At 37.4% G+C, this 27,676-nt stretch overlaps 1 protein-coding gene across 1 annotated transcript in view; it reads left to right on the forward strand.

Annotated features, from left to right (window-relative positions):
• Nucleotides 1-27,285, forward strand: part of COG3 (component of oligomeric golgi complex 3) — a gene marked incomplete at its 5' end in the record, with an annotated part of 30,343 nt that extends 3,058 nt beyond the window's left edge. Inside the window, 20 exons of the mRNA XM_083884980.1 lie at nt 1,332-1,497; nt 2,257-2,331; nt 2,453-2,545; nt 2,832-2,957; nt 5,122-5,202; nt 5,415-5,458; nt 5,666-5,792; nt 6,287-6,378; nt 8,833-8,972; nt 10,217-10,377; nt 12,217-12,322; nt 14,231-14,355; nt 15,952-16,041; nt 17,879-17,999; nt 20,276-20,364; nt 20,464-20,598; nt 21,611-21,686; nt 23,121-23,248; nt 23,795-23,893; nt 25,112-27,285. Coding sequence (XP_083741106.1) covers nt 1,332-1,497; nt 2,257-2,331; nt 2,453-2,545; nt 2,832-2,957; nt 5,122-5,202; nt 5,415-5,458; nt 5,666-5,792; nt 6,287-6,378; nt 8,833-8,972; nt 10,217-10,377; nt 12,217-12,322; nt 14,231-14,355; nt 15,952-16,041; nt 17,879-17,999; nt 20,276-20,364; nt 20,464-20,598; nt 21,611-21,686; nt 23,121-23,248; nt 23,795-23,893; nt 25,112-25,141 — 2,104 coding nt within the window. The 3' untranslated portion in view covers nt 25,142-27,285. The remainder of the gene's footprint in view (nt 1-1,331; nt 1,498-2,256; nt 2,332-2,452; nt 2,546-2,831; nt 2,958-5,121; nt 5,203-5,414; nt 5,459-5,665; nt 5,793-6,286; nt 6,379-8,832; nt 8,973-10,216; nt 10,378-12,216; nt 12,323-14,230; nt 14,356-15,951; nt 16,042-17,878; nt 18,000-20,275; nt 20,365-20,463; nt 20,599-21,610; nt 21,687-23,120; nt 23,249-23,794; nt 23,894-25,111) is intronic.
• Nucleotides 27,286-27,676: the final 391 nt, after the last annotated feature.

Raw genomic sequence — 27,676 nt, forward strand, 5'->3', positions numbered from 1 at the left:
AATTGAAATGGCATCCTCTGAGGGTGAGACTGTGTAAGCAGATGTGGCTGGTCATCATTTCTGTTCTCACCATTTGGCTCACCAGTGGCTGTGGTTGTCATTCTGTATCTGCATTCCTTAACACTTTGCTCAACTCCAGTTTTGAGTCTCACAATTTTCATCTGTTTTTGTGTCACTGACTTTCCCATCAGGCTCAGAAGAACCTCTTCCCACTGACTTTGACAGTTACTCCTTGGGAGTCTAAAGTACAGCTGAATGGCTTAGATAGGTCTGCTGGCTTTTATGGAAACTGGCTTCTGTCTTGAAACTTCACAAACTTGCCCTTGGCTACAAAGAGGTGCTGCTGTATTCCCTCTCCCATTTTCCCTCTGCTTTTCTTTGGGCTGTTTCTTTCTCTTGTGCTCTGACGTTCGCGGACATGACTTTTCTTAAAAGCAGAGGGTGAGGCATATACTGATCCTGTGATCTGATCATTAAGAAGCTAAAAGGAGTAGCAGGCTTGCTCTTTGCAGCTGACCTGTTCATAGTGGTGCACACAGGTGCTCAAGTGTGCCATGATGCCCAGTGGTTTGTAGGATGGCCAGTGTGCTGCTGTGTGCAGGAGGCCAAAGGTGCAGGAGGAAAATAAATAAGTGCTTTGCCTGTTGCACATGGATACAGGGAATTGTTTTACTTGCAGCTTTGTAAGTAGTAAAGTAGAACTCAGAAGTTTTAGCTGACATTGATGAGTAATTAATTTTTAATATGCTTAGATAAGCTGAATGCTTGACATTAACGTTTAGTTGTCATTTAGAGTTTTTGTCTGCATTGAGCCTTAGGCAGATTTGGTGACATTAGACACCAGATCTGTTTCATCTAAGCCTCTTTCAATCCTCACAGTAAGTTTTGAATCCTCTAGATAATTTCAGCTACTTCAGGAGAGAAAAAGTAGTTTCTAAATGGAAGCTGAAAATTTTATAGAAGAGACACAAATTAACATCATTTTTAGGAGCAAGGCAGGTAGAATTTGGCTGCTTGCAGAAGTCACTGTGTTTGTGGTGCCCATTTAGACAGTATCCACATGCTCCAGACCAGCTGTGGTGCAAGCTGCTGCTTCCTAGGTAGGCTTGCTATAAGGAATGTCAGGGAAATGGAGTGGCTATTCCAGACCCTTCAGCTCTGTTGTTTCTGAGGTGATGAGACATCTGCTTACTGTCCACCCTTGCTTGATGCAAGTGATGTCTTATTCCTAGAGAGAGAGAAGTGGTGGCAGTGTCCCTTCAGGCAGCTGGATTTGCAAATACAGAAAGGGAAATTTTACTTCTGTTATCTGTTGGTTCTCTTTTTTCTAGACAGATGAGGGATTACTTGTCTGGCTTTCAGGAGCAGTGTGATGCTATCTTGAATGATGTGAATAGTGCCCTTCAGCACCTGGAGTCACTGCAAAAACAGTATCTTTTTGTATCCACAAAGACAGGAACGCTGCATGAGGCCTGTGAACAGCTTTTGAAAGAGCAGGTAATCTTTGAGGGAAGGATTCCTGGGAACTGCTAAGACATGTTAAATGAAAGTTTCTTTTTCTTGGGCTGGGAAAACATGAGAGCTGTGGTAACAATGTGTCCATTTGCTTTGGACTTGATTTTTTGGGTGTGTTTCACCTGCAACTGTGGTGTCTGGCTCTTCAGTAAAATGTTCAGTATGTGTCAGTATATGCTTTAATGAAAAGCTAGCTGAGGGCAGCTTTTGTAACTGATGCCTGACAAGTGCAAACTGTATTGGAATTAATAATTCATATCACTTCCAGAAGTATTTCAAGCTGCTTACTGCAAGATCCTTAAAGTTGGGAATTTATTTCCCAGATACTTTCTTTTTCCTGGTGAACTGCTGCAACAGTGATAGTCAGACTAGATAAGGGAACTTTTTAAGACTCTGATCCTGAGGATTTCTACAATTCTCCATAATACTGATGGCAGCACTGCTGTTTATATGCAGCATTGTCTGTAGGATACTGACAAACTTGTGGTATATATTATTTTAAAAACACTCCTGAAAATAATGTGTCAGTCTCTGTTAAGAGAGCAAGAGAGCACTGCTGTATTCTGCATCTTTCATTCTACTTAATTAGTTGCAAGTTACTTGGAGCTATTTAACAATGATGTGTGCTGAGAGCTGAAAGGAAGGTTTTATATGTATATATACATGTATATATATATAATGTATGTATTTAAGCTACATGCTAGGTTGATGATTTTCTTTTATTTATTGTTTCTTTGATAGTCAGAACTTGTTGACCTGGCTGAAAACATCCAGCAGAAACTTTCTTACTTTAATGAGCTGGAAAACATCAACACTGTAAGTATTATTTCATTGTTAATAGTCTTAGAAAATGAAAGTATACTGGTCTTTTGAACTTATTCACCAACAGTAATGTACTTAGGTTCCTTACAATGGTGCTTTGTCTTGTTTTCCAAAGAAATTGAATTCCCCTACGCTGTCCGTGAACAGTGAAGGATTCATTCCAATGCTGGCTAAGCTTGATGATTGTATTGCATATATTTCATCACATGTAAGTCATTCTGTATTCATTTTAGTTAAATTGTCACAACTATGTGTTCATGCTTTTAAAATTTTTTTCCTATAAAAAGTTTTCTCTGCCAAATACAGAAAGAAGTTAAGGATGGTGCTTTATAAACTTAGGAATTTTTTATTGAAAATACTTATTATTCTGCTTAATTTTTGTAAAATGCTGCTTTTAGTTTGTACAAGCTAGCTAGTTATGTGAGTATTTTAAGTTTTGATAAATTTTTGACTCTTACTATTTTTGTTTGAAATGGATTTTTTCTTTCTTTCAGCCAAATTTTAAAGACTATCCTGTATATTTGACTAAATTTAAACAATGCCTTTCTAAAGCTATGCACCTTATCAAGACATACACTGTGAATACACTACAGAACCTCACAACCCAGTTAATGAAAAGGGTAAGGTGAATCAGTAAGTGGGAAGTGGAGCCATACTGAAATGTCATCAAACAGTTCTCTTTTTATTTTTTTGAATGTGGGATGTGTCAGCAGTTTTTTTGTGAAAATAAGTCATTGCTACGTTGTTTGTATAGGTTGTCCAATACTCAGCCAGGCATGACAGAGACCTAGTGATCCAAAAGATTTGAAAGCAATAATATTTAAAAAATGATGGAAATTGAAGGTGACATTGGTGAATTGGAAGTAGGTGAAGGCCAGGGATGGATGAAGAACTGTGTTAGAGACACCAGATGGCCAGACAGTTTGCTTTCCTGAGCCAGAGTGTGCACTGGGGCTCTGAACTGGCTGTTGGTCTGTTGCCAAATGGGGACGGTCCAGAAAAGAAACAGGTGTTTTGTTTTGGAGATGGATTGCTTTGGAGACAGAGAGAGAGAGAAGGGAATACTTGAAAAAAGTATACAGGGGCTGGATGTTACAGGATAGTAATTGTAAAGCACAACTCTGAGTTCATGCTGTGATCATTTCAGTATTATGTTTCAGAAAGTATTCTTGGGTGCTCTTGGTCATGTAAATGCTCATTTATTTTGCAGTGGTTTATGTAGTTGCAGATAACAACTGTGCCAGGTTCCTATTAGTTTTGCCAGTATCCTTTGTTTCATTTTAAAATGTTGACAGTGATGCCAGAGTGTTCCAGGGAAGAGACATCCTGTCCCAGGTGTTTACTCCCCCTCACTCCAGTGAGATTTAGGTATAAATGTGAGCAGGGAGGTTTTTTGGTCTCATTAAAATGCTGATAGTCCCATGGTGCAATATTCTGGCAGAGCAGAAGGGAGAGGGGAATGTCTCTTCCTATGCACTTTGATTCTTTCTCCAAATAATTGTTGGATATCCGGTGCTCAGTTCTATTACAGGCAAACTTGTTATCCTGAGGGATAATCAGGGAAACTGAAAGATGCTAGAATTGAGAACTGGCACACCTAAAAGAAGGGAATTTTAGGCAGTGTTCATGGAAACTTATGGAAGGCTACTCCTGGAGTGAAGATCTCAGTTAAGTGGCATTGAAGGTTTGTTGTGTTTGGTACAAAACTATGTTTTATTAAAAAAAAAAAAAGTATCATAGCTTGGTTTGGTGCCAATGAATTGCCCTAACTGAGCTGAATTTAAACAAAATTGAGTATGTCTGATAATAAGCATGTCTACAGAAAGAAGTATGTAACCTAATTTCTGGATTTGAATTGCTGTTTAGGAGTTTTAAGTCAGGAAGGAGGACCTTTTCCTTTCCATGTAGGTGGGGTCTTTGTGGATATTTTGTATACTTTGAAAAATCAAATGGTTACTTCTGCTAGAAGTGCAGTACTGGACCAGTGTTTTTTAGTTGTGATCAAGTGTTGAGTTTTCCTATTGTAACAGAGTAAGACTTTCAGTACTGGAAAGGGACTGAGATCTGGATGTTCTTTGGTGATGCACACGTATGAGTGGAAGTTTTGATGTATATTTGTAGAAGAATGATGGGGTTGCTCACAGGGATGAAAATAGCAGATGGGGATAGTGGATTTCCTGTCCCCATGATGTTTCTAAGGGAGACCATCTCTTCTCTCTCGCTTCAGTAGGGATAAGGGGAAGAAAGCTTGGTGTGGAAATTGGATCTCTGCTCTGCTTTGTTAGTGCTAGCATTTGTCTGAGTTCTAGCTGTCTGCCCTGCTGGGCTGGGGAGCTGTAGGGGGAGCTGCATCCAGACTTGCACTTCTGGTTAGAGCTTGAATACAAGCTGAAACTAAACTTTGCTTCTCTGCCTTGGGACTGGCAGATAAAAGGGAAATTTGTTCCATTATAGTACTGTATATTAAGGACCAACAACCAGTACTGCTCTGGCAAGTTCAGAGAAAATTATCTCTAATGGAGAATGTCATAATTACTGAAAATGTTCCTTTTCCTGTAGAGGCTGTTGGATGAAACTTTGGGTTGGGTTTTGTTCTTCCATCTGACTTGGAGTTCTGAAACAAGCACGCCTTTGTTGGTGGGCAGTGGCAAAGAGCTGTTCCACTGAAAGCATAAGCATAAAGAACCAATACCCTGTTTTAGAGCCTAATTATCTCAGCCATTATATACTAGAAGCCAAATATAGTATTTTGCTTTTTAACCAATTACTCATCTATTCTTTCAGGATCCTTCAGCTGTGCCAAATTCTGACAATGCCTTCACGCTGTTTTATGTGAAATTCAGAGCAGCTGCTCCCAAAGTCAGAGTAAGTAGCTGGTAACTAACTTTTAAAAAGGAAGTTATGAAAATTAGGCTTGAATTTATTAGTGTGATTGCAAGGATTGCATATTGTGCAAGTGTGAATGTCCAAAGATTGCATATTGTATCCATGAAAAAATACTATGAACTCTTCCCCAATTACTACAAAAAAGTAATTTACTGATAATACTTCTTTCTCTCTTTTTTTTTTTTGAGTAGACTCTTATTGAACAAGTAGAGCAAAGATCTGAAAAAATGCCAGAGTGAGTATGTCTACATAATTTATCTTCAACACTTTTAAATTTTGAAAATATTTACTTTTGTTTAAGCACTGTTAAACACGTTATTTGTTTAAAAGAAAGTTTTAAAAATTGAAATTACGTAGACCTAAAGAGGGTGTTGGAATGCATTTTATGTGTGCCAGAAAATGATCTTCAAGGATGCAGTTACTGTTTTAATTTCTTGGCTAGGTATCAGCAAGTTCTCAATGAAATCCATCAATGTTACCTCGACCAGCGTGAGCTTTTGCTTGGTCCAAGTATCGCTAGCACTGTTACAGAATTAACCAGTCAGAATAACAGAGATCATTGTGCTCTGGTAGGTAAAGTAGTCATGTGTTGTGTGGGTTTTGTTATATTTTAATCCCCTCTCCCCCAGGTAAAATGAACTTACTTAATTCAGTCACTTACATGCAGAATTGTTACTGTTGTCTGTGAATTTGAATCATTAACATTCTGCTAATATTTTCAAGCTATACGTGTTTTGTTTCTGTAAAAACTCCACCCTGTTACAAACCTCACAGAGGGGGGAGGATAAAAAAGAAGCATAAAATGTGGTTACTTAAATTTCAGAAACAAAAAATGGACAGAAGTTGTACAGTGAGCTTTTACTTGATAAATAAAATCTTTTCAGCCTGTAGTCTTAGAATTCATCTCATTACTTTTGAATTTGACAAAGCTTCAGTTTAATCATAGCTGTAATAATCAAAACACAATATAGAATATATAGTCATAATACTTGTAATATCTCTTATGATACTGATGCAAGGAAAAGAATTTAATAATCAAGTATTTGTATTTCTGTGAATACAGGTACGAAGTGGTTGTGCCTTTATGGTCCATGTATGCCAGGATGAACACCAGCTTTACAATGAGTTCTTCACAAAACCAACACCAAAACTGGAGTAGGTGGTACATGCTGGTTTTGTTTTACTGCATGTTGTATGTAGTATGTTGTGATGTAGCAGACAATATTATATGGTACACAGGGCTGTGTTCAAGTGGCTTGGTAACAGCTACCAAGATAAAAACCCAGCTTAAACACCTTAAGCATCAAAATTTGCTGTTCTTGTGTTTTCTTTTTACTTCAAGCAAAGCTGATGGTTCCAATTCTCCATAAATAATCTTTGCAAATGCTCTGTAGGTAGTCTGAAAATCAAAGATACTCAGGTTCTTTGAAAATAGCTATAGAAATTTACAGCTCTCAGCTGTTTTTGTACAGCCTGTTGCACAAGTGCTTTCATTTGCTTCGGTCTGAAATTTGGATGATGAACTCCAGCTATTTTTCCAGAAGGATTTAATGAGCTGCCCTTAATGTCAAGCAATATTTGCATGTTGCCTGTATTTGGGCTGAACAGAAGGCAGGATAGTGGATGCCTAATGAGAACAGTGTCCCAATCTCCTCTGCCTAAACCTAAAAGAGGAACAGGTTGTTGCTTTTCACAGTAATTGAATTGTAAAAGTATTGTTTTTATGACAGACCTGTAATAGTAAAGCAATTGAATAGATTATGCCCCTCCTCCAGTTTTCTGGTATGTTTTAGTAAAGATTGATTTTGAAATTTGGGTAGATCATGTTTCCTTGCTACAAAGTTCCTAACTGAAGTGTATTGCTATTAATATGAGACACTGGTTTTGAGTGTTGCAATGTCTTAAATTGAGTTGAATAAGTGTGTAACCTGAAAAAAAGACTGCCCACTATCCTCCCCATCCTTCAAAGCTAAAGGAAAAGTGAAACTGCATAAAGCCTCACTAGAGATAAACCACAGTTCCACAGCAGACCTAGTGTTTTCTGAGGAATTGTGGCCTCGTGCGGAGCATGCTTAGAATTTGAGGTGACCAAAACGAATTTGCTTAAGAATCAGTTTAGCTGTCTCAGTCAAAATCCTGCAGTAAACATCTCTAATTGAAATCAATGTAAAATGTTGTTCAGCCAGAAATTTTGTCACTAGTGCTACTCACACCAAGAATGAGAACAGACTTCTGGGTTTTTTGTTTTTTTTTTTGGTTGTTTTTTTTTTTTTTTTTTAAATGGAATGTAATTATCTTATTTCCTAAAAACTTGATTCCTTTTTTTAATTTTTTTTTTTACCTACATCTAAATAAAATATTTTAAGAAAAATGTTTCAAATAGTACCTACTTTATTAGGTTTCTCTTAGCATAATACATAGCCTCATTTTCTTTTCTGGTATGCTAAGGGGCTCTGAAGACATTACAGCCAGGTGTCTATGTAGAGATAAGAGTTTACCAAAATTCTGCCCAAGACTAGAGGAGATCAGAGATTGAGTATTGTTTTTAATAATAAGGCTGGTGAAACTTTCTCTTTTGTTCCTACTTTTAACATGGAGAGTTACTGTTTTATCAAGTTGTTTATAGTGCTATAGGATGCAAAGGAGAGGACATTCAAAATGTTTCTTCTGAGTATTCTTTCATGAGCATTTTTGTTCCCTGCCTGAGGAACTGAAGTGTCCTTGTCTTATTGATAGATACTCTTTGTGTATTAGAAAAAACAAATGGTGCAATAAACTCAATATCTTTATCATACTGTGATTACTTCAGTCTTCTTGATGTTTATATTTCCACCTCTAACTGGGAAACCACTTGAATTTTCAGCTACTGGCAATAGGTGTATGGAATTTATTAGTGCCTAATATGTGATTAGTGAAGGGGGCATTGAGAATGGCAAAAATGTCTAGAGTGAGTGCTGTTGGTGTCTTAACCAAGATATGCATCACTTTGAACGTGAAGAAAAAACTAAATTGAAGTGAGATTTCTGGTGTGTCACTGCACTGATGTCGTAACTTCAGTTGGATTGGGACGTGTGCTCTGAGATGTTGGTAGCTGTTACAGAAAACATTACCAAGCTTCTCCTCCTGCATCCCTTTTGTGTGCTCCTGGTTCTAATACACTCTTGAGTACTTGGAATCAGATGAGCCTTTTCTCAAGGGAAAATTTGGGTTATGATTCTGAGCTCAGCAGGAGCATTTTTTTAGAGAAGCCAAGTAAACCAGTTTGCAGAATCTTCCTTTGTGACAGGTTGAGTTGTTGATGGGTGTGTGTAGGTTTTTTGTTTGGTTTATTTGGGTTTTTAAAATTCTATTTTAAAATTAATTAAAAGCTGTAGCGCCATTTTTAAGCAGTTGGTATGCCACATCTTTTAAAAGGAAAACTTTTCCTACTTAGTAGGAAATGGTGTGTTTATGTTTTAAATAGTCTTGTCTAAAGTCTTCTGTGACATTTGTTTTCTCCCCTCCTTTCAAATATCTTTGCCACAAAATAATTTATGTTTGTGATAAAATTTTCTTTTGCTTTTGGGGGATCCTGAAAGTATTTTGCTTTGTTTTATTTTTCCTTCATAGTGAACTCTTGGAGAAGTTGTGTCTTTCATTGTATGATGTCCTGAGGCCAATGATCATCCATGTCATTCACTTAGAGACACTTTCTGAACTCTGTGGGATTCTCAAAAACGAGATGCTTGAGGATCATGTACAGAACAATGGTAACTCATAGATTGAAGATGATTGTTTTCAGTGTCTTCTGAACTGATAAAATTATTTAATTGCATAGTCAGAAATTTTAGATCCTTATTTCTTTCTAGTGGATCTTAACCTAACCTCATCTTTGACATGTTTGTGTGAAGTTAATTATGCTTTTTCATTTATAATGAAGGTCTGTATCTTTGGGTCTGTGCATAGTATTATTTAAAGTTATGTACTGATGTTAGTCATGTGTTCTCTAGTTTGTAAAAATGCCAGCAAGCATCCACCCAGTGCATATGCATGCACCAGGGTTGATTTAAATCAACTTTTCAAATGAACGGATTGCTTCACTTGACCCTGCTAATGCATCATCCATGTAGAGCTTTCTGCATAATGATAATAAAACAAAGGAATAAAAACTGATTTTTTTTTCAATTATCTTTAATGTCATGTTTCCCAGACTAGAAATTGTAACTTCAGCAGAGGAGTTAAGTAGCACTGTAGATTTTGGAGTTTTGTAAGTATGCAGAACTCCAAGTCTCATAGGAATGAGCCGACCTGGTGTCTCATTTCATAGTATGACCAGTGGATAATAGAATCCTTTCACAGTCTTAATTGCACCAGGCAATAAACAGAAATCATCCTTGGTAGCTGGTGTATCACCCAGTGTAGCTCTTTGTTGCTGAAGCTGTGCCAATAATCATGAAGAATTGTTCACTTTCCTGGAAGTATAATTGTAACACTGTTGGGAATGAGCAAAAACTTGCTGACTTTATCTTTTCGCTTATTATAAGAAGTGTCTTTCTACTATTTAAATTTGGGCTGATACAATAATTCTTAAGTATTATATTAGCTACTTTGGTTCATCTGTTTTTATCAACTCCCAGCAGCCACACCACAGGTATTGGCTGTGATAGAACCAAAGCCACCTTGCTTTGTTGTTCCCGCCAAAATTCCACTTAATGTACCCAGGTCTGAAATAATTAGAACCCTTAAATCTCACAAGGCGTCTGATGTCATCAGTGTGAGGTTTATTTTCATAGCCTAATGAAAATCTGGGGAGCCAAAGCAAGTGCAGCATGGAGGAATTCCTTGTAAATTCCAGTAAATTCCTTGTTTGTCTGCATGCCTCTGTTCCAAAAATAGCCTGACTCCATCTGCAGCAAGCCAGGTTTTTATGGTCCTATATGTAGGGCTTCAAACTTGAGTTTCTGTGAGCTTGTTTTGTAATTAACAAGTTTGTGCCTTTTCTTACCTTTGCCAGCTGAACAACTGGGTGCATTTGCAGCTGGTGTCAAGCAGATGTTGGAAGATGTGCAGGAGCGCCTTGTCTACAGGACGCACATTTACATTCAGACCGACATCACTGGCTACAAGCCCGCGCCCGGCGACCTCGCCTATCCTGACAAGCTGGAAATGATGGAGGTACAGCCTCAGCTTTGTCATTGTCCTTGACTTTGTACATGCAGTGTATGCAGTTGGTGCTTTGCAGCCTGGGTTTTCCTGTTCTTAGGTGTATTTAGTGTTATTGGCATTTTTAAATAGACGCCTGCTGATTAAATTTTGACCCTAAACTAGACATCAACATTTTATGTCAAACTTAGTGACAATGGCAATACTTCTCACAGTTAACAGCTTTATCAAAACTTGAAGGTTCTGAATTTTTATTTATGTTCATAAGACCCAGTGTATTTTCTAATTGAGCTGGAAAAATTGAAGAGATGATTTAGACAGTTACAGTTAGCTGCAAGTTTGTTTTCAGTTTCAAGTTTGTTTTAGCTGCTAGTTTGGTCAACATGTATGTACCCTGTGCTCAGGCAGTGTGAGAGGATACTTGCTTTAGATTATTTAACATGCTAGCAATGGCTTCCAGAAGCCTTTTTCAAGTTCTTATCAGTATTTTTTTAGTCATTCCAAGCCCATTGTGTCAATGTTCTGGTTGAAATGGATCAAACAAATTCTGCTTATTTTAAAAGGTTAATACTATATTGATGAAAGTTTCAGAATGTAACAACTCTCAGAAATAAATAAATGCCCAATGAGAAACCCTTAATGAGTTTTTGACTAGAACAAGCTGCAACTGCATGAAGACTGCATGGAAGCAGTAAAGCATAGTAAAAATCCCCCTCCAAATAACTATTGCCATTCACTTCATAATGGGAGGCCCAAGCTATCAAAGGACTTAAGTCACTGGTATTTCCAACATGGACTGGCAAGATCCAAATTTTATTGCTGTATTCTGCTTTTCACCTTGCTGCCAGAATATACACATCTGAAGCTTTTATTATGCTACAGTTTGTACTTTGGCAATTTTGTGGGCTATCCATAGGGTTTTAAACCCTGAAGCTAGTGAGTTTGTTGAGTACATGCTCTTTGTACTGAAAGTTTAAGGTCTAGTAAGCATCTTAAGGCAAGTGATTCTGCTGTTTGAGCTTTATGAGGCCTTATTTTCTAACAAAAGTCCTATGGCCCTTCAGTTACAGAAGAGAAAGTTCATTCCAAGTTGAGAAATTATGCTGCTTTTCATATGTCCTTGTACGACTTCAGTTTTTGCCTGGTTTGAGATTCATTTTGCTACTTGATTGCTTTTAAACCTCAAAGCCTTGCTATTCAGAGAGACCTTCTGTCTTAGTAAATGAATTATTAAAATGTTAAAAGCACGGGGCAGAAGTGTTTCTTGTGCTCTTCTGCTCAAATATTAATGCAGTTCTTTGCCCATTCTTGCTGCCTCTTGTTGCTTTGAAGCAGACCAAGTAGTGGAAAAGGTTGAAGTGTGGAAATATTGAGTAGTGTTAGGGGAAAGCTTTTGGTTGAACTCCTGCAGGAAATAAACTAGAGAGTACTTTTGGCCCATCTACACGTATCATTTATGGAAATAAAGCCATGAAAAATGATCTGTTTAAAATCCAACTAAGTGTTGAACTGAGTTACCCTATTTTGAACTTTTCTTTCTAAGTGGCTTTATAGGTCATTATTTATAGGTCATTCATATCTAAGTGGCTTTATAGGTAATCACTGAGAGATCAGTAAAACAGGCAAAATGGAAAGAACAGTTCTATATACAGATACAAATTTGTGAATCTTTATCGTATTGCAATATTTCTGCTGCTGTTTTGGAAACATCTCCCTGTTTCTTCTACATGTCTTTGAAACACTGGAAGCTGAATGTAGTTGATCTCTTTTGCAATTCAGTATACTTTTATCTGTTGTAACCAAAGCAGTGTTGTGTGATATTAAAATATTATTGTGTATCTTTCTTTGCAGCAAATTGCACAGAGTTTGAAAGAGGAACAGAAGAAGCTGCCATCTGAAGCTTCATTTTCAGATGTCCGGCTAGAAGATCCTGAGTCCTCCAGCTTAGTTAAATCTGGTATGAAATATATCTCATATTGTCAAATTAATGCATAAAGCTCATGGAATGTGAGCATTAACTTGAACCATCTGTGAGAAACTTTTGTGTATCTTAAAGAGTTGTTTTCCTAGACAAATTCATAAGCAATTTTGAGAGGTGAACTTTGTCTCAAAGTTTTAGTTTTGTATTTTTAATGACAAACAGCCTAATCTTTTAATTTTGATGCCATTTCTTTGTGCTTCCAGTGCAGTCCATTATGTGAAGCTACTACTTTTGCAGCCAACAGCATCTATTGTACTTTGTATAAACCTGAGCTTTTGTACATCCCTGCCATCAAGATGTGTACTTGAGGATGCTTTTGTTTGTTAGCTGTGCTAAGATGAGAAAGGTGATTTGATGTGTCAGGCACGTCTCTTAAACGATAGGTTACAATATTATTTATTATGAATTATTTACAATAATTCAGAATTTAGTCACTGGCATTTTATACATGTGACCCATGTGTCTGTAAATTACAGCAAACTGGACTAAAATTTCAGGAAATGTGGCTGTTCTGATGCCAGTCATTTCAGTGTTACAGATTTTTAAATTACTGTCAAAGATCCATGAAGACTTTCTCCTTTTATTTTATCATTGTTCAGAGTGGTACAGTGTTACTTCCCCAACAGCATCTTTCTCAGCTCTTTATCACTTGTTTCTTGTATTCCTTTTGATAACATGGTAGTTTCTTGCTTTTGGCTTGGAAAGTCTGCAGAGGTGTTTCTAGCTGGTATCCACAAATCCCATTGAGAATGGAGTTCATCATACATCACCCCAGGTGTATGGAATTTGCAAGTCTTGTAAATCTCACCTGCACTCAGGAAATGGAAGGAACCTATATGGTATAATTTGAAGATATGTGTCTGAGATAATTGGGATTATTTGCCCTTCAGAAGTGCCTCCCTCCCATTTCAGGAGTAGCTGAAGTGACTAATAAATAGCCTAGGAACCTCAAACTGATAGTATAAGATTTTACAGGCTTTCTAATTACTGTGACAATAAATTTATACTTGCAAAAGGTAGAAAGATATTACTGGATTATTTCAGATGATTTCTGCACTAATCACATAAACACAAGTGCATTTTCCATCAGTAGGTGAAACTACAAAAATTTTACTTTTTTTTAAATGGTTGGTATTTGGAATCAGAGTTCTGATGCTCTTGACTCAGCTGTTTCTTGGCTTGATTTAAGGACAAAAGGAAAACAGACTTCTGTCAGGTGTTGTGAAAATCCATTTTGAGCATACAGAGTTATTAGGAAGGTTACCCAGGAGGAGCAATTTTTTATGTTTGCAACAACCTTATGACAAAGTTGTTTTATCTGTTATTTTTGCAGTTATTAAAATTATGTTTAAACCCTGTATTTTCTGCAACTGTTTAATCCATGTAGGATTATCCCTAGCAGAAAGGAAGGCTTGAAGAAATAAAATAGATTTTTTAAAAATTTTTTCCCAAAGATTTCCTGTAATTCCATGATCTCTAACCATTTATTTTCCTCATTTCTCCTGTGCTATTTTTTTTTTTCAGTAACTGTTTGATTGTTTCAGCTGTTTGGCTGAGTGGGAGTGTCATTGGAGACATGCCTGTAAAACTAACTCATTAAGAAAGGTCAAGCTGGGCCACCCCTGAAAGCAAATTCATGTCTCTCATGAGCTTGTGCTCTATTCACATTAGAAATCTAGTACTGACCTGCTCAGAAGAAAAAAAAAAACCCCAAAAAACAAAACCAAAACAAAACAAACAAAAAAACCACAACAAAACTGTTTGGGTAAAATAAAATGTCATATTTCTGTGTAGAGAGTATAAAATGCAGTCAATATTACAGTCTCCTTTGGTTGAAAGGACAGATAGGCAAGATTTTCACGTGTATATTTTGCTTTTAAACAGGTTCAGCTGAATCCCTTAATCCCAGGCATCAGAGCACAATTTCACCTGCAGATCTGCATGGAATGTGGTATCCTACTGTCAGAAGGACTCTAGTGTGTCTCTCCAAACTGTACAGATGTATAGATGTACGCAAAATTTCTTTATTTCTTTATCTAATTTTTAGGTGAAGTTACAAAGTGTGTAGGGCACCATGTCTAAATATTTTAATACAAATTAGGAATGGACAGTCACTGACCTCTAAACTCTTGGTCTTTCTGTTGCTATCTTTATGTAAAACAAGTGAACTGACAAATTTAAGGTCGTCATTTTCAAGACAGTTTTATATTTATAGATTTAGAAAAAGGGCATTGATTTGTACATCTATTACTTTTGCTGTTACAGAAGTAATTTAGTGTCTGATGTTCAAGATACTGGTCTCACCAAAGCAGAGGAGTGAATAGGACAAGAACAACTAGAAAGTTCTGGGTCAATTACAGGGAATGATTTTATTCCTGAAATTACTGGGTAAATGTGTTTGTGTGATGTCTCTGGTCTTAAAAATGGTGAATCTACTGCTTCTACATTTTGAAAACATTCTGAAATTTTTTTTGTGGCACGTCTCTTCATGTTCCAAAATGTAGGAACACATTTCCAAAATTTAAGACAGTGGAAATCTTCATGTCTAGCAGAAACAAAAGCAGTGTTTACTTAACACGTATTTTAAGACTTTCCCTTTAGAATCTATTTTGTGTTGCTCACTTAACAGCACATAAGGCTGATACATCTCTGAGGAAACTAATGCAAGTGTTTTTGCTTTTCTGCGTGTGTTGTATCTTTATTAGATACATTTAATGGATATCAAAATGTCTTTGATGGGTGTTACATGAAACTCCTGCCAAGATGCTATTGCTAAAAAAGAAGCTGGCAAATATTAATGCTTTATTGCTTAAAATATCAATCTTACTAAATATAGATGATTATTTGCCCTTGTTTTCAGCTAGGCTTTGTAAATGAGGTGATTTCTGCATTCTTTGCAAGGCTCATTTACAGTGTGTCAGCACAGAGGTTAATTTAGTTTTCCCCTGAGACACTGTGGCAGAACTGGTACCCCTTGCCTGCACCCTGTAGATTGGGAAGACATGAATGGAGGGAGTGGTGCTGGCAAGTCTGGGGCAGTCAGGGCTCTCCTGTGCTCTCCTGCAGTGCTGGTGGGGTGAGCTGTGTTCCTATATGGCTGGCTCAGCCTAGGATCATATTGCTGCCACTTAAGGGCTTGCTCAGTGTCCCCTGGGCCATGGCAGCTGTCATGTTTGTTTACTAAGCTGTCACAAATGTGAGGTAATTTGAGTCTGCCTGAGGTTAAGCTCCCTGGAGTGATCTCTGTCTATTGCAGATGTAGCTTGCATGCACAGGTGATTGAGGAAATGTCTGGTCAGGTTACCCAGAACACACCATTCATGCTGTTGGCTCTGAATGTGTCAGGTGTCACTGACCATGTTGCTACCCAGGTGCCAATTCAGAGCTGCAGGGTGAGCAGAGCTGCTTGTGTGGGTACCTGCATCCAGCCTGAGTGCTTGTATCAAGTTTTTGTATGTGAATGCTCCATCTCGTGTCACTGCATTTAGCCAACACGTTTGTAGTTAGTTAATCTGGAGTTTTATAAGCCAGTAAACACACTGTTCACACAGTGCCTAAGCTTTGCTAACACCTCTTTTGTTGGTCTGATTTCCTCTTCCCTGCAGAGGGCAGTGTTTCAGGGATTATCGCAAGAGGCCTTATCTGCCTGCATCCAGTCGCTGCTGGGAGCTGCTGATTCCATTAGCAAAAACAAGGTCAGAATCTGTGCTTTGGGTATGATTTCCACAGCCTCCAGCCCCTTGTATATCTAAAGTCACGAAGCAGCAGTTCAGAATTCTGTTAAAATCTTAGTCAAAGCATGTTGCTCTACCCCCAGAGACTTGATGGATTTGCCAGTTCTTAGTTATGGTTAATGTATTGCAGGGCAAAGATAATGATTCACATGCTAGCCTGTCTGAAAAGGTGGAATACAGATCGTAGCAATTGTGTTTACAGGCTGCTCTAACTCACGGGAATTCAGTAAAGTGATGCCTAAAGAGAAATTTCTGCTAGAGGACTTTGCTCTCTGTATTTATTTTCACTGCCTGTTACTCTTTTCTCTTTTTCTCTGCCTTCATTGTTTGAATTTTCAAAACGCTTTCTAACTTATGTTCACTAGGAAGAAGTTTTAAGTATTCTCTGCTTGGAACTTTATTATCAAAAGGCTTGATTTCATGTGTTGCTCAGAATTCAATGCAGACTCATCAAGTCATTTAAACTTTAGCTCTGTTTAAGTAGTTGTAGTAAACTTTCTTCTTCCTGTCACAGTTCCTTTACATCCTGTAGTAATCTGCTAATTCCTAACAACCAGGAAGTGAATAAAAAAAAAAAAAGTCTTAGTAGGCTAAAATTTTTGTATTTATAGGAGCAATAAGTATTTAGTAATGAAAAAGGTTTTAGTTCTGATTGGAAATATCTGTTTTAAAGTATCTCTTTTGAGTGTCCTTTGAAAAACATCTATTAAACATAGTATCCTTAAAAATAAATTCAAACTACACTTCCCTTTAGCTTGAGCAGATAACTGATTCAGAATTCTGCAGTTAAATACCAATTCTAGCACTGTGTACCTGGCCAACATTGACTTAAAAGTATTGCAGTGAATGAAACTTATCCTGCAATAAACCCTAAATAGGTTGGCCCAGACCTAGGATCTCTACCACTTTGTTATTGATGCATGTTAATTTAATGTCATCTGGTGAAATGATGCATATAAGAATTTAAAAAAGAGCCAAACCCAAACAACTCAAGAAGCCCTTTCCACCACGCACTTTTAGTGAAATTTCTATTTGTTGAAACTGCAGATTTAAGTCTGATTTCTTCTTTTCTGTTTTATTTAACATTATATCAAGGAAAGTTCTCCTCCAGGTTGCAAAAGGAAATTTGAATTCTAGAGCCCTCTTCCTTTTACCTCAGTGAGCCATGAACTTTAAAGATTAAAGCCAGCATGCAGTATGAAGCATGTAGCTAAAATAACAAGCAGTGCAAAACTGATCATTTTCATGGTGTGAACTTTGCCTTCTTTTACTCTTTGTATCTTTGCCATATTGTTTAGAAATTAACTAAGCTTTGTGTTTAATGACATGGGAAAAATGCATTGTAAAACCTTTGCAGAACAGCACAGTTAATCAAGGTTATTACAGGAACATTAACTTTTTTTAGTCATTGTAATGATGAAAACAAATTTACAACCTCATGTTTTTCAACTATAAATTATATGAATTACATGAAATAATTCCTCTCTCAGAAGAGGAATAAATTTGTATCTTTCAAATAGTGGATACCTTTACTTAATGAGGACATTTAGTAATATGGCTGTGTAATCTAATTCTTCTGAGAAATGGGAATAAAGTCTGCTTCTGTAGTGCAGTGTATTAGGAATAGTACAGAAGTGGGATTTGTTGATCTCAGAGTGTAGTTAATGATACTACAGATTAATGGAAAAAGCTTGTGAACTAATAAAAGTGGAAATGTTGAAACTTTGCTCTTCATTTAATTGTTTGTTTTTTTTTTTTTTTTTAACATGTAATGCATGTTCTTTCTCTTGTGCTATAGACCCAAGTTGATGGACAGCTTTTCTTAATAAAACACCTTCTGATTCTTCGTGAACAAATTGCTCCTTTCCACACTGATTTCACCATTAAGGAAATTTCCCTGGACCTTAAGAAAACTAGAGGTACTGAACAGCTGCTGGCTACAGAATGGGATGGGATTGTCCTCCCTTTGTGCCAGCCAAAATTTTGGGTTTATTTTATGTTCACTTGCAATGACCTGTATGCTTTTTCTAATCTCCTGCTTTGTTCCTAGCTGCTCTGAAAAAAACCAAAACCGTTCTCCTAGTCAGGGCAATTCCAGATGTATCTAATAAATTCTTTATTTTTGTATGAAATGCATTTGCCTGCTTTCACTGCTGACCTAACTCATTTATCCAGTCTCTTTTAAGAACAGCTAAGTAATCTACATTTCTGTTGCACGGAGATGTCTTTCCTCTTTTCTGACCTGTTAAAGGAGTATCTTTCCTTACTGTTGCTTAGCAGGAGAATTTAACAATATGTAGTCAACTTATAAAGAGCAAATTAAGATTACCTGTACCTTTCTGTGAGGTTTTTGTTTTGAGAAGGATTTCTCATTTTGCAAGTTCAATAAACAGTGTTGGTATTATGGTATTCTTTAGCAAGCATGTTGTCTCTTGTAGGAAAACAGAAGTAGTGGCCATGGTCATGGTTTTTGGAATTGTACTATTGTTGCCTTGTAAAATTCAGGGAAAAAGCTCTCAATACAAAATCAAACTGTCATGCACTTTCCAAGTTGTAAGGATAATGGGAAAAATTTCTGGAAGCATGTCAAGTTTCTTTCCTTCCATTTCAGAAGAGAAAGCTGAAGAAATAACTTCTCTTTCCTGCTAATATGCTGCAGTCTTAACTCTGAAGCAAGCATTTCTTACACTAACCATTTAACTTGTTGCATTTGAACATCAATGAAACCTCCCACCTGTTGAGTGGTTTCTAGTTGACTGGAGGTTAAAGGGCAAATACATCCTTTTGGTGTCTTGCCCTGGCTGACATACAAGTTTGTTCTCCATCTTCATTTAATGGAATAAATTTTTGTGCCAGCCAGTGCTTTGCAGGTTGTAGTGGTAAGTATGGAAAACACTTTCTTTATATTGGGTGGTGGTGGCAGTGGTGTTGAAAAGGTGTATGTTGTGCTTAATTCTTACTGTGAGGTAGCATAGGCCAGTAGGGCTTTTATATTTGGGATGAGACATGGAAGAAAAATAACATGGCTTAAAGTTTTACTGTGTTCTAGTCAAACTTCTTGCACACATGTTTAAGATTTAATTTGGTATTTACAGATGAAGTGGTACTGCTTACTGTAAAAGTCATGCTTTTGCTCAATTTCTTTGAAGTAGTGTAATGTTAAGGTTCATGTAACTGAGATATTTGGTGGGAAAAAGGACTAGCTCATAGTCTCCTAATCAAGAATTTGGGAAATCTTTGGAGTTTCTCAAATTACTGGTAAAAAATTCAGAGAACAAAACCAATCTTGCTCTGTGTTCACCTATCATAGGACTGCAAATTCTTAGTTTGTTGCAAAACCTACAAACCTGTATTTGGTATTCTCTCTCTTTATTTGATGCCTTTTTACTCATATGTCTTTTTTCCCTCCCCCTGTTTTATACAGAGTGCAGAATTCCTTTTGAAATGAAAAAAAAAACAAACCCAGATGAATGTGTAGGATGATAAATGGCTGACAGTAGGGTAAAAAGCTATACTGCAACTAATAATTTTCTTTTTCCCCAAATTGACTAGATTTCAGCTTGACAGCATCCTGTTAAGACTATAGGTGTAATTTCAATATCTTGTGTTAATTACAAACGTTGTTGCTTTTCCTTCTTGAGACTTCTGTAGAGAACATAAACATGAATGTTTATCAACCTTAATGTTTTGTTGTTTAGTCCTAACTAAAACAGCTAAGCACAGAGGGAAAAAGTGCCAATTCAAAGTTACTTCGTCCAACTGTAATTGGTTTTCTCAGTCAATGTGTGCAAAATTTTGTATATTGTTTGTAAATGCTTAAATAGCTTATGTGAAAAGTCTTCCACTTGGAGATACAGTCACAAGAAGAGGAGAGCTCACACAGTTTTCGTGCTCATAGCACTGCAGTTAATATCAGCAACTTCTTAATTTCTTGTAATGTGTTTATGTGTTTAGACTGTGTAACTGTTAGGTACAGGTGTACCATAGGTGCCACTGAAAAGTAGTGAATTAAGCCTTGTGTGCTTCTGTGCATGTGCACTTGTGCATCCACTCCAAGCAATGCTAGAATCATTAATGTTACAGTCATAATCATTCATGCTGGGCCATTTTTTATGTATAAATGAGTGATTAGAGTTTTTAGTTCCTGGAGCTGAGTGGCATTGACTTACAGTGTGAGTGACTTTCTGATTCACAGATGCAGCATTTAAAATCCTGAATCCTAAGGCAGTTTCAAGATTTTTTAGACTGAACAGCAACAACGCCTTGATACAGTTCTTACTGGAGGTAATGTGGAGTCTTATTGCATTAAGGAAAATTGGATCATTTAAGTGTGTGGTGATCTCTGGCAAGTAAAAAGAAGAGAATTGTCATTGTCTGTTCAAGGGTACTCCAGAAATCAGAGAACATTATATCGACTCCAAGAAAGATGTAGATCGTCATCTGAAATCAGCTTGTGAGCAGTTCATTCAGCAGCAAACCAAACAGTTTATAGAGCAGCTGGAGGAGTTTATGACAAAGGTACAAATGTGTTGTATGTCTGTTAACCTAACTGAAGTACTGGTAGGATAAGGGAATTGGTCTGAATTGGTCTTTAAATTGGGTATATGACAAGCTGCTAGTGCTGTGTGATTAGCTGAAGATAATGTGCTTTCCTTTAAGTTCCAACAGCAATTTTCCAGGCATTTTTGAGATTATTGGGTTAAAGGAACATGTTGTCATTTGTTTTTAAAAGCAACCCTTGTGGTCTTTGCTCAAGAAGCTTTAATTTTCCCTTGAATTGTAACAGGTGGGTGAAGGTTGGCAGGAGCTTTTCTTTTTGCAGGAACTACTTTGACTGTATTTGTAAGCCTTCAAAAACAGTCTTAGGTCGTGTGTGTTTTTGAGGGAGGTCTTAAAGTATTAGATGTCTTGTTACAATACATTCCTTTCTAGAACCTACTCTAGAGGTCAGGATTTCTAGGTATCTTGAGAAAACCTCACAACAAGATCTATTTAGGTCTTGAGAGTAAGTGACATGACCTCTCAGAAACTGGGGCTACAGCACTGCATGGACTGCAGATATCCCAGCTGCTGATTTTTTGAGAATTTAGAAGATTACAATATTATATTTACTCATGCCTGTCATGCTGTGATAGGGGTCAGTGGCATGCCTAAAATATAGATGGGTAACTGGTGAGATTGATAGCTTGTCTGAGTGATCTCAGTGATTCATTAGGAATCTGGGGAGTTTGACTAAGCTGCTTAAGGATAAATCTCTTTTGAGGTTTTATATCCTTAGGTGCCTAAGCATCTTTGTAAATTTAATCCCATTTTGAATTTTACTTTCAAGAATTGATCACGGCTGTAATTTTGAATTGCATTTCTGTCAAGCTGCTTCCCCTGTGTGTTGTTAAGTCAGGTCATAGAAGAGACAGAGCAGTGGAGATTCTGTACACCGTGGTATCTGAGAGAGTTGTGCAATTTTTACTTGGTCATTTTGTTGTGAACTCAACTGAAAGAAGCATCATTTTGTTGATTTTACTGGTTCTAGGTTGCTGCTTTGAAAACAATGGCCACTCAAGGAGGTCCCAATTACAGTCTTTCACAGCAACCTTGGGCACAACCAGGTATTTACTTTGGTTTATATTCATGTTACTATTAGGAATCTGAAGAGGTGTCAAAATAATTTAGACTGAGAGACTGTGATTGATTTTGAAAAATTCTACATATAATAACTGTCTTTTTCTTGCAAATCCTAGCTTCCATTTTAGCCTGTGTGCTGTTTGAAGTGTCTTAAGCCAGCTCTAAAAACCTGACAAACTTCAGAATACATGTTTAGTTGGTGCAGTAGATGAATGCCTTGAGTATTTCTCAAGCTGTGATTGTTCTTGCATGTAAGCAGCATTTCTGCAACTGCATACAGAATGTGCTTAAGGAATAAATTGATTATGTTATGATACAGCTTTTGCAGGAAAGAATGAGTTCTCATTGATGCCCTTACGGTCTGTACATTTGGTATTTACTTTGCTTTCAGTTTTCCTGTCACTATGCAAAAATGGAATCTGGGTTTGTTTCCCTCATTTTTAAAAATTCAAATGTAAACACTTCATAAGAACATTTGGAGCAGTTTTAGATGCTCCTTAGTTGTTCTGCTCTTCACATTACAAAGTTGTGCTTCTGAGTGAAAACTTCTGATTATTCCAATATATTGGAACCTTCTGTTGCATCATATTTTTAAGATGCAAAGCCAGCCATGTTCATACATAATTCAGTGCTGCTCCATGGGTCAGACACTCTCAAGGGCTAACTTGAGCTTCCACTTAACATCTCCCGCTTCTTCAGGAGTATTTTTAATGTTTGTTTGGAGATAATGATGTGTGTAGAAGGAGATCGAAGCAGAGCTTCTGGTCTTTCCTGGAGTCATTTGTCTGGGAAGTGGGACTAAGCAGAAAATTTAGATGTGGCAGAAGTTGAAGTTGTGGGGGGGAAAACCCACATAGGATATTAACTTCAGTACTTTAAAACTACAAAATATATTTTCCCCTGGCCTTTAAACAATGTTCTTGTAAAATCATTAAAATTCCTAGCACTAAAGAAAGAAGAGCTTGTATGACAGAAAATTCCTGTCTGGTTAATTCAAAATCCAGATTTCTCTGCAGCCTTTCCTCTCATAGACATGACCTATGATCAGTAAGGAGAATTAGTGATACTCTGTTCTCTTTACTAGCACTGTTGCCCAGCAGTTTCTTTTCCAGGCAAGTTTCTTGGGAGGAAGCCTGTGTAGAACTTCATTGCTATGAGAGGTCTGTAGTTTCAGAAACTTCAGGAGGATGTGGAGCTTTCAGAAATGGGGTGGGTACATTTTTTGCAGGGAAAGGAAGCAGTGTCTGGCAGGCTGTGGTCCTGTGATGGGTTTGACACTGCACAGCTCAGCCTCTCCTCTCTCTGTTCCACTGTGGTAATGATCCGCCCCAGGAGAGCAGAGGTGATTTTCTGGAGTGTAGGTTTCAGTGAGCAGAACTCCATTTTAGCCTATTAAACATATTTTCTTTTACTTTCAGCAAAGATCAACGATCTGGTCTCTTCCACTTACAAGACAATAAAAACAAAGTTGCCATCAACTTTACGAAGCATGTCCTTATACTTGTCCAATAAAGATACAGAATTAATTCTGTTTAAGCCAGTCAGGGTGAGTATTGCTGCCGTGTTTTCCTTAAAAAAATCCAATTTCAAACATCTGTACTGCTCTCACTTGTACTACACAACACACACATATTACAGGGAAGTAACTGCTGCTCTTTATTGTGGACATCTTCCACTTGGCACCAAATGAGCTACCATAAGGAAAATTAACTCTGTCTCACACCAGACCAATCGATTTTGGTCAGTTGTGCATGGGCAGGAGCACCAGAGGCAGAGAGGAGGAAACAGATTCAGGAAAACCTGCTGTGAACCACCAGAAGAGGCAAGCTTGAGTTTTAAGCTTCCAGGTTAAGTCTTTAGGACTCAGTGTTTCACTTTAGCACATCTTAGCTGAAGTTTTTATCTCACGATTAATGTGGATTCCTTGTAGCTGTTTTGGGGCTTGTTTTAGAAAAGTTCTGGAAGCTTGACTGCTTCTCCCTATCTGGTCACTTCAGTAGCTACTCCATGTACATTGTGTTTGTTCGGGTTCATGTTTAAGATGGGTGTTGTGTTTTTTAATATTGATTTTTTTTCTTCTTTCCTTTAAAAGAATAATATTCAACAAATGTTCCAGAAACTCCATGCTCTGTTAAAGGAAGAATTTAGTGATGAAGACCTCCAGATCATAGCTTGTCCTTCAATGGAACAGGTATATATTGAAGCTCCCTATTTTATCAGTTGCTTTTTCATGTGACTGGCTTTTATAAACATTGATTTTTTTCATTTTTCATACTTCCAGTGTACAGAATCATTATTTATTTCTTATCCCCCTTAATCCTGGATGATTAAACTTAGGGCTTTATCTGATCTTAAGACTCAGCTAGGAGGGGACTTGGTTTGGTTGGGTTTTTTTAATGAATGTTTGATAGATTTTCTTAAACCAAGGTGGTGATTGATGTTGCTGGAGATTGAGTTGTACAGCATTGTAGAAGAGTCTTGCCATTTCCTGGCATTGTCTTCTTGGAAAGGTATTCAAGCCAGTGAATATGCTTTTTAAAAACCTGTGCAATTGAAGGCAGTCTTTCTTTTGACAAATACAGAAAGCAGCAACTTTTACATTTAGGAAGCACGAGAATGAATTACTAAAGTGCATTTAAAGTGAATTGTATTGGAAAAATGTGCAGATGTTTATGGAACTCTAACCCTACATGGTTTAGTCTCAGAGATAATTTGGATTAAGAGTTCCCTATATTAGGATTCTGTGTCAGAAACCAAGTAGGCTTTTAAAAATGTCACTTTGACCTTAGTAGTCTAGGGAATGTGGGTAGAATCTTGATTATTGGCAGGATGCCAGTATTTAAACAGGTAATCTAGTTTATGGATTAGAGGATGTTGCCTGTAGCGCATGTGGCCACAGGAATGTGTGATAACTGTACTGGAGCACTGAGTGGGAGTGATGCACCATAAGAAGGTGGGGTTATCCTGGAGGAGATGGCTTGCTCTAATTGTTTATCTGGTGAACCTTAGGATCACTGATCCTACAAACTGAAGTGTGTGAGAAATCATATTGTTATCTATGGGAAACAAGTACTGTGAAGGCTCCCAAATGTGTTACAGATATTTGAGGTGAATGGTAACATTTTTTGTCACTGTGCCTGTTTTTTGGAATCTCTTGACAACACATGAAGTTATCTCAGGAAGTTTATTACAGTACTTTGTGACTGCTGAAATGAGTGGTCAGCATGGTCAAGAATTGTATTTTAAAAAGCCCAGGAGTAGGCATTGGACTGGAAATTTTGGCTGTTGTTTAGTAGTTGTCTTCTGATTAATGTGCTTCCTAGGAATCCTGTTTAAAGGTTAAAATATGACACATCAGTTCTGAAACTTGGCTACTCTGTCTAATGTAGGCTTTCATTTTGTCTTTCAGGTGAACTTACTGTTGTCGATGTCCAAGTAGCCCAACAGTGAGGCTGCTTGGAATAAGCTTCAGCCAAATGCCAGACAGTGAAGAGAATGCAGAGACCTTTGCTTGAAGTAAACAAAGGATCCCACTGTGCAGTCCAGTTTGCATCAAAACTATCCAGGCTGCTTAACACTGTTTTAGGGAAAAAAAAAACCAAAAATGAGCAGGTTTGTTGCTATGGTGTAGGTCTTCCTGTTCATTGGCTTGAGCAGTGGGCAGAAGAAAATGGAAACAGAAACCCCTTTGCTGATCACTCGTATGGAAGCTCAATTACTGCCTTTTCCAGATATTTTCAAAATTGAAAACCTTTTTTGTTTGTTTTTTTTTAATATAAAAACCATTCTTGCTTTCCCTTAATGAGCTGATATATGCAATGAAAAGTCACACTTTCAAGGAGATGCTGGAAATACAGTGCAGGGAATTAAATGAGAGCAGGAATAGATATTTGTGAGACTTGGGAGGTGACCACATTGGTATGACAATTTGACTTAAGCAGGCATCTCTGAGTTTTTCGTTAACTTCCCTGAAGATCTTGGTAATCTACCACATGCTTGAAAGTAATTCAGAGGTTCTTGCTTGGGAAAACTTAATTTCCCACATGTGAAGTGTTTCTTGAAGCACTGGTTGGGCTGTCTTTCTTAGACTCTTGTGATTGGGAGCTGTGAGGTCTGACCTAAGTGTCATACTCTACCTTTCTCCATGTGAAGAGTCTCAGATCCTTGGGGTTTGCAATGGAAAGCTGTGTGACATAATTTCTGTTGTTTCTGAGGGATCTGCATGTTTTCGGGTGTTTTACAGCAGTGCTTAGCATTGGGGTTTTCTGCTCCCTAATTTTAGGGCAGAGTTGTTTTTTTTTTTCCTTTCCCAAGATCAGATGGTGATGTCACATTGTTTAAAGTGGGAATGGGGTCTAGAACTTGCACAGCCTTTGTGCCGTGGAGAAAGTGCAAATTAGGGGGTGTGGGGATGCCTGAAACTCGATGTGCAAGGCTGTCAAATCTGCATTGTAAAGTCAGGGTTAGTACTCGATAACTGGTAAACATAGCCAGTTCAACATTGTTGAGTGAGCATTAATTGGATATTAGTGTGGAAAGCTGGATGCTAAATGCGTGATCCTTAATGGAACGAACACTTCAGGGTGTCTCAGTGTGTAAATCTTCATTGTGCAACACTGCAAAATGGAAATGTAGTGGGTGATGTGACAGATTTTTAACTTATTTATAAAGTCTGTTCTGTACTTTTGAATATGAAGAAATTTCCTTGCACATCGGTGGTATTTTGATTTAATAATTGTCCTGTTATAAATAACAAGGCTGGAGTATAAGATGGTAGGATTGAAAGCTACCACAAGAAGTGTTACAGCAGTGGTGCTGAGATACATAAATGGTACTCACAGGACCTTACATGACTCCTTAAAAATTAAGTAAAGGAACTAACAAGGAGAAAAACTTGCTCTCTCCCTTTACTTATGTAGAAATACGGGCTGTAAAATAATGTCCAGTGCATTGTAATATATGTATATTTGTTTTTTATAAAGTTTTTCAGAAGGACTGCATGGTCACTGTACAGAGTTATGACTGACTAAATACAGGCATTGTACAGAAGAGATGTGAAGGGTAAACCATGGCAGCAGTCACTCCTGTGCTTGGGATCTTTTTCTCTTTTAGAGTACCCAGACAGCTCTAGGACAGCTGGTGGAAGGATTAGAAGAGCAATCAGTTTATACAGCCTGTTTGCTAAATGAACATTTGTTTAAACATGTACAGTTTCAGATAGTTATGTTTACAAATAGTGCAAATACTTTCAAAAGATTAATTTAAGATGCTTTATATTATCTGACTAGAAACTTGCTGTTTTTAATTTTTTTAAATAAAAATGTTGCCTCCTATTTTGGTCCAAGAGTAAAGCTTTATTCTGTATCCTGAGGCTTGTCTGTCAAGATAACTGTAATACAGAGACAATAAACATCCTGTAAGCACAGGTTGTGCATTGCTGAGAAGTGTTCTTTTTTTAGCAGTAAGAGAAGAGAGTTTATTTGGCACAGATATATATCTGAGCGCTGAATGTACAGCTAATTGTTAAATTAATGCCTCTTTATGGTTATAATAAAAGTAAATTTGTATTTTCTTTACTGACAAGCAGTCTTCTGTGACTAAATGGTCTCTTTCCTTGCAGTTTTGTTAGGAGGCAGAAACCACAACTGTGAACCACAACTGTAATACAAGAACATATTTAACTAAGTTGGCTTTTACTAAGAGCTTGGGAGCTGGTGGCAGAAAACACAAGTTTTACTGTGTTTGATGACTGTTCTTGTCTGGTTACTCACAGACTCGTCTACCCAGAGTTTCTCATTACTTTGTAGTGCTCTTCTGGCCTTTGGTGGTATAGAATACATTATGCAGAAGCTTGTGGCTTGTCCCCTGTAATGTCAGAATGAAGCTTCCCTTCACCCTCTGGCTTTCACAATGTCATTTGAATGAACTGTCAGAGTAAAAGCTCTCCTTCCCTGTGGAATTTGACTTCTGTCTG

This window comes from Zosterops lateralis (genome assembly GCF_965231275.1).
Source record: "Zosterops lateralis genome assembly, chromosome: 2".
In the NCBI taxonomy this organism is placed as follows: Eukaryota; Metazoa; Chordata; class Aves; order Passeriformes; family Zosteropidae; genus Zosterops; species Zosterops lateralis.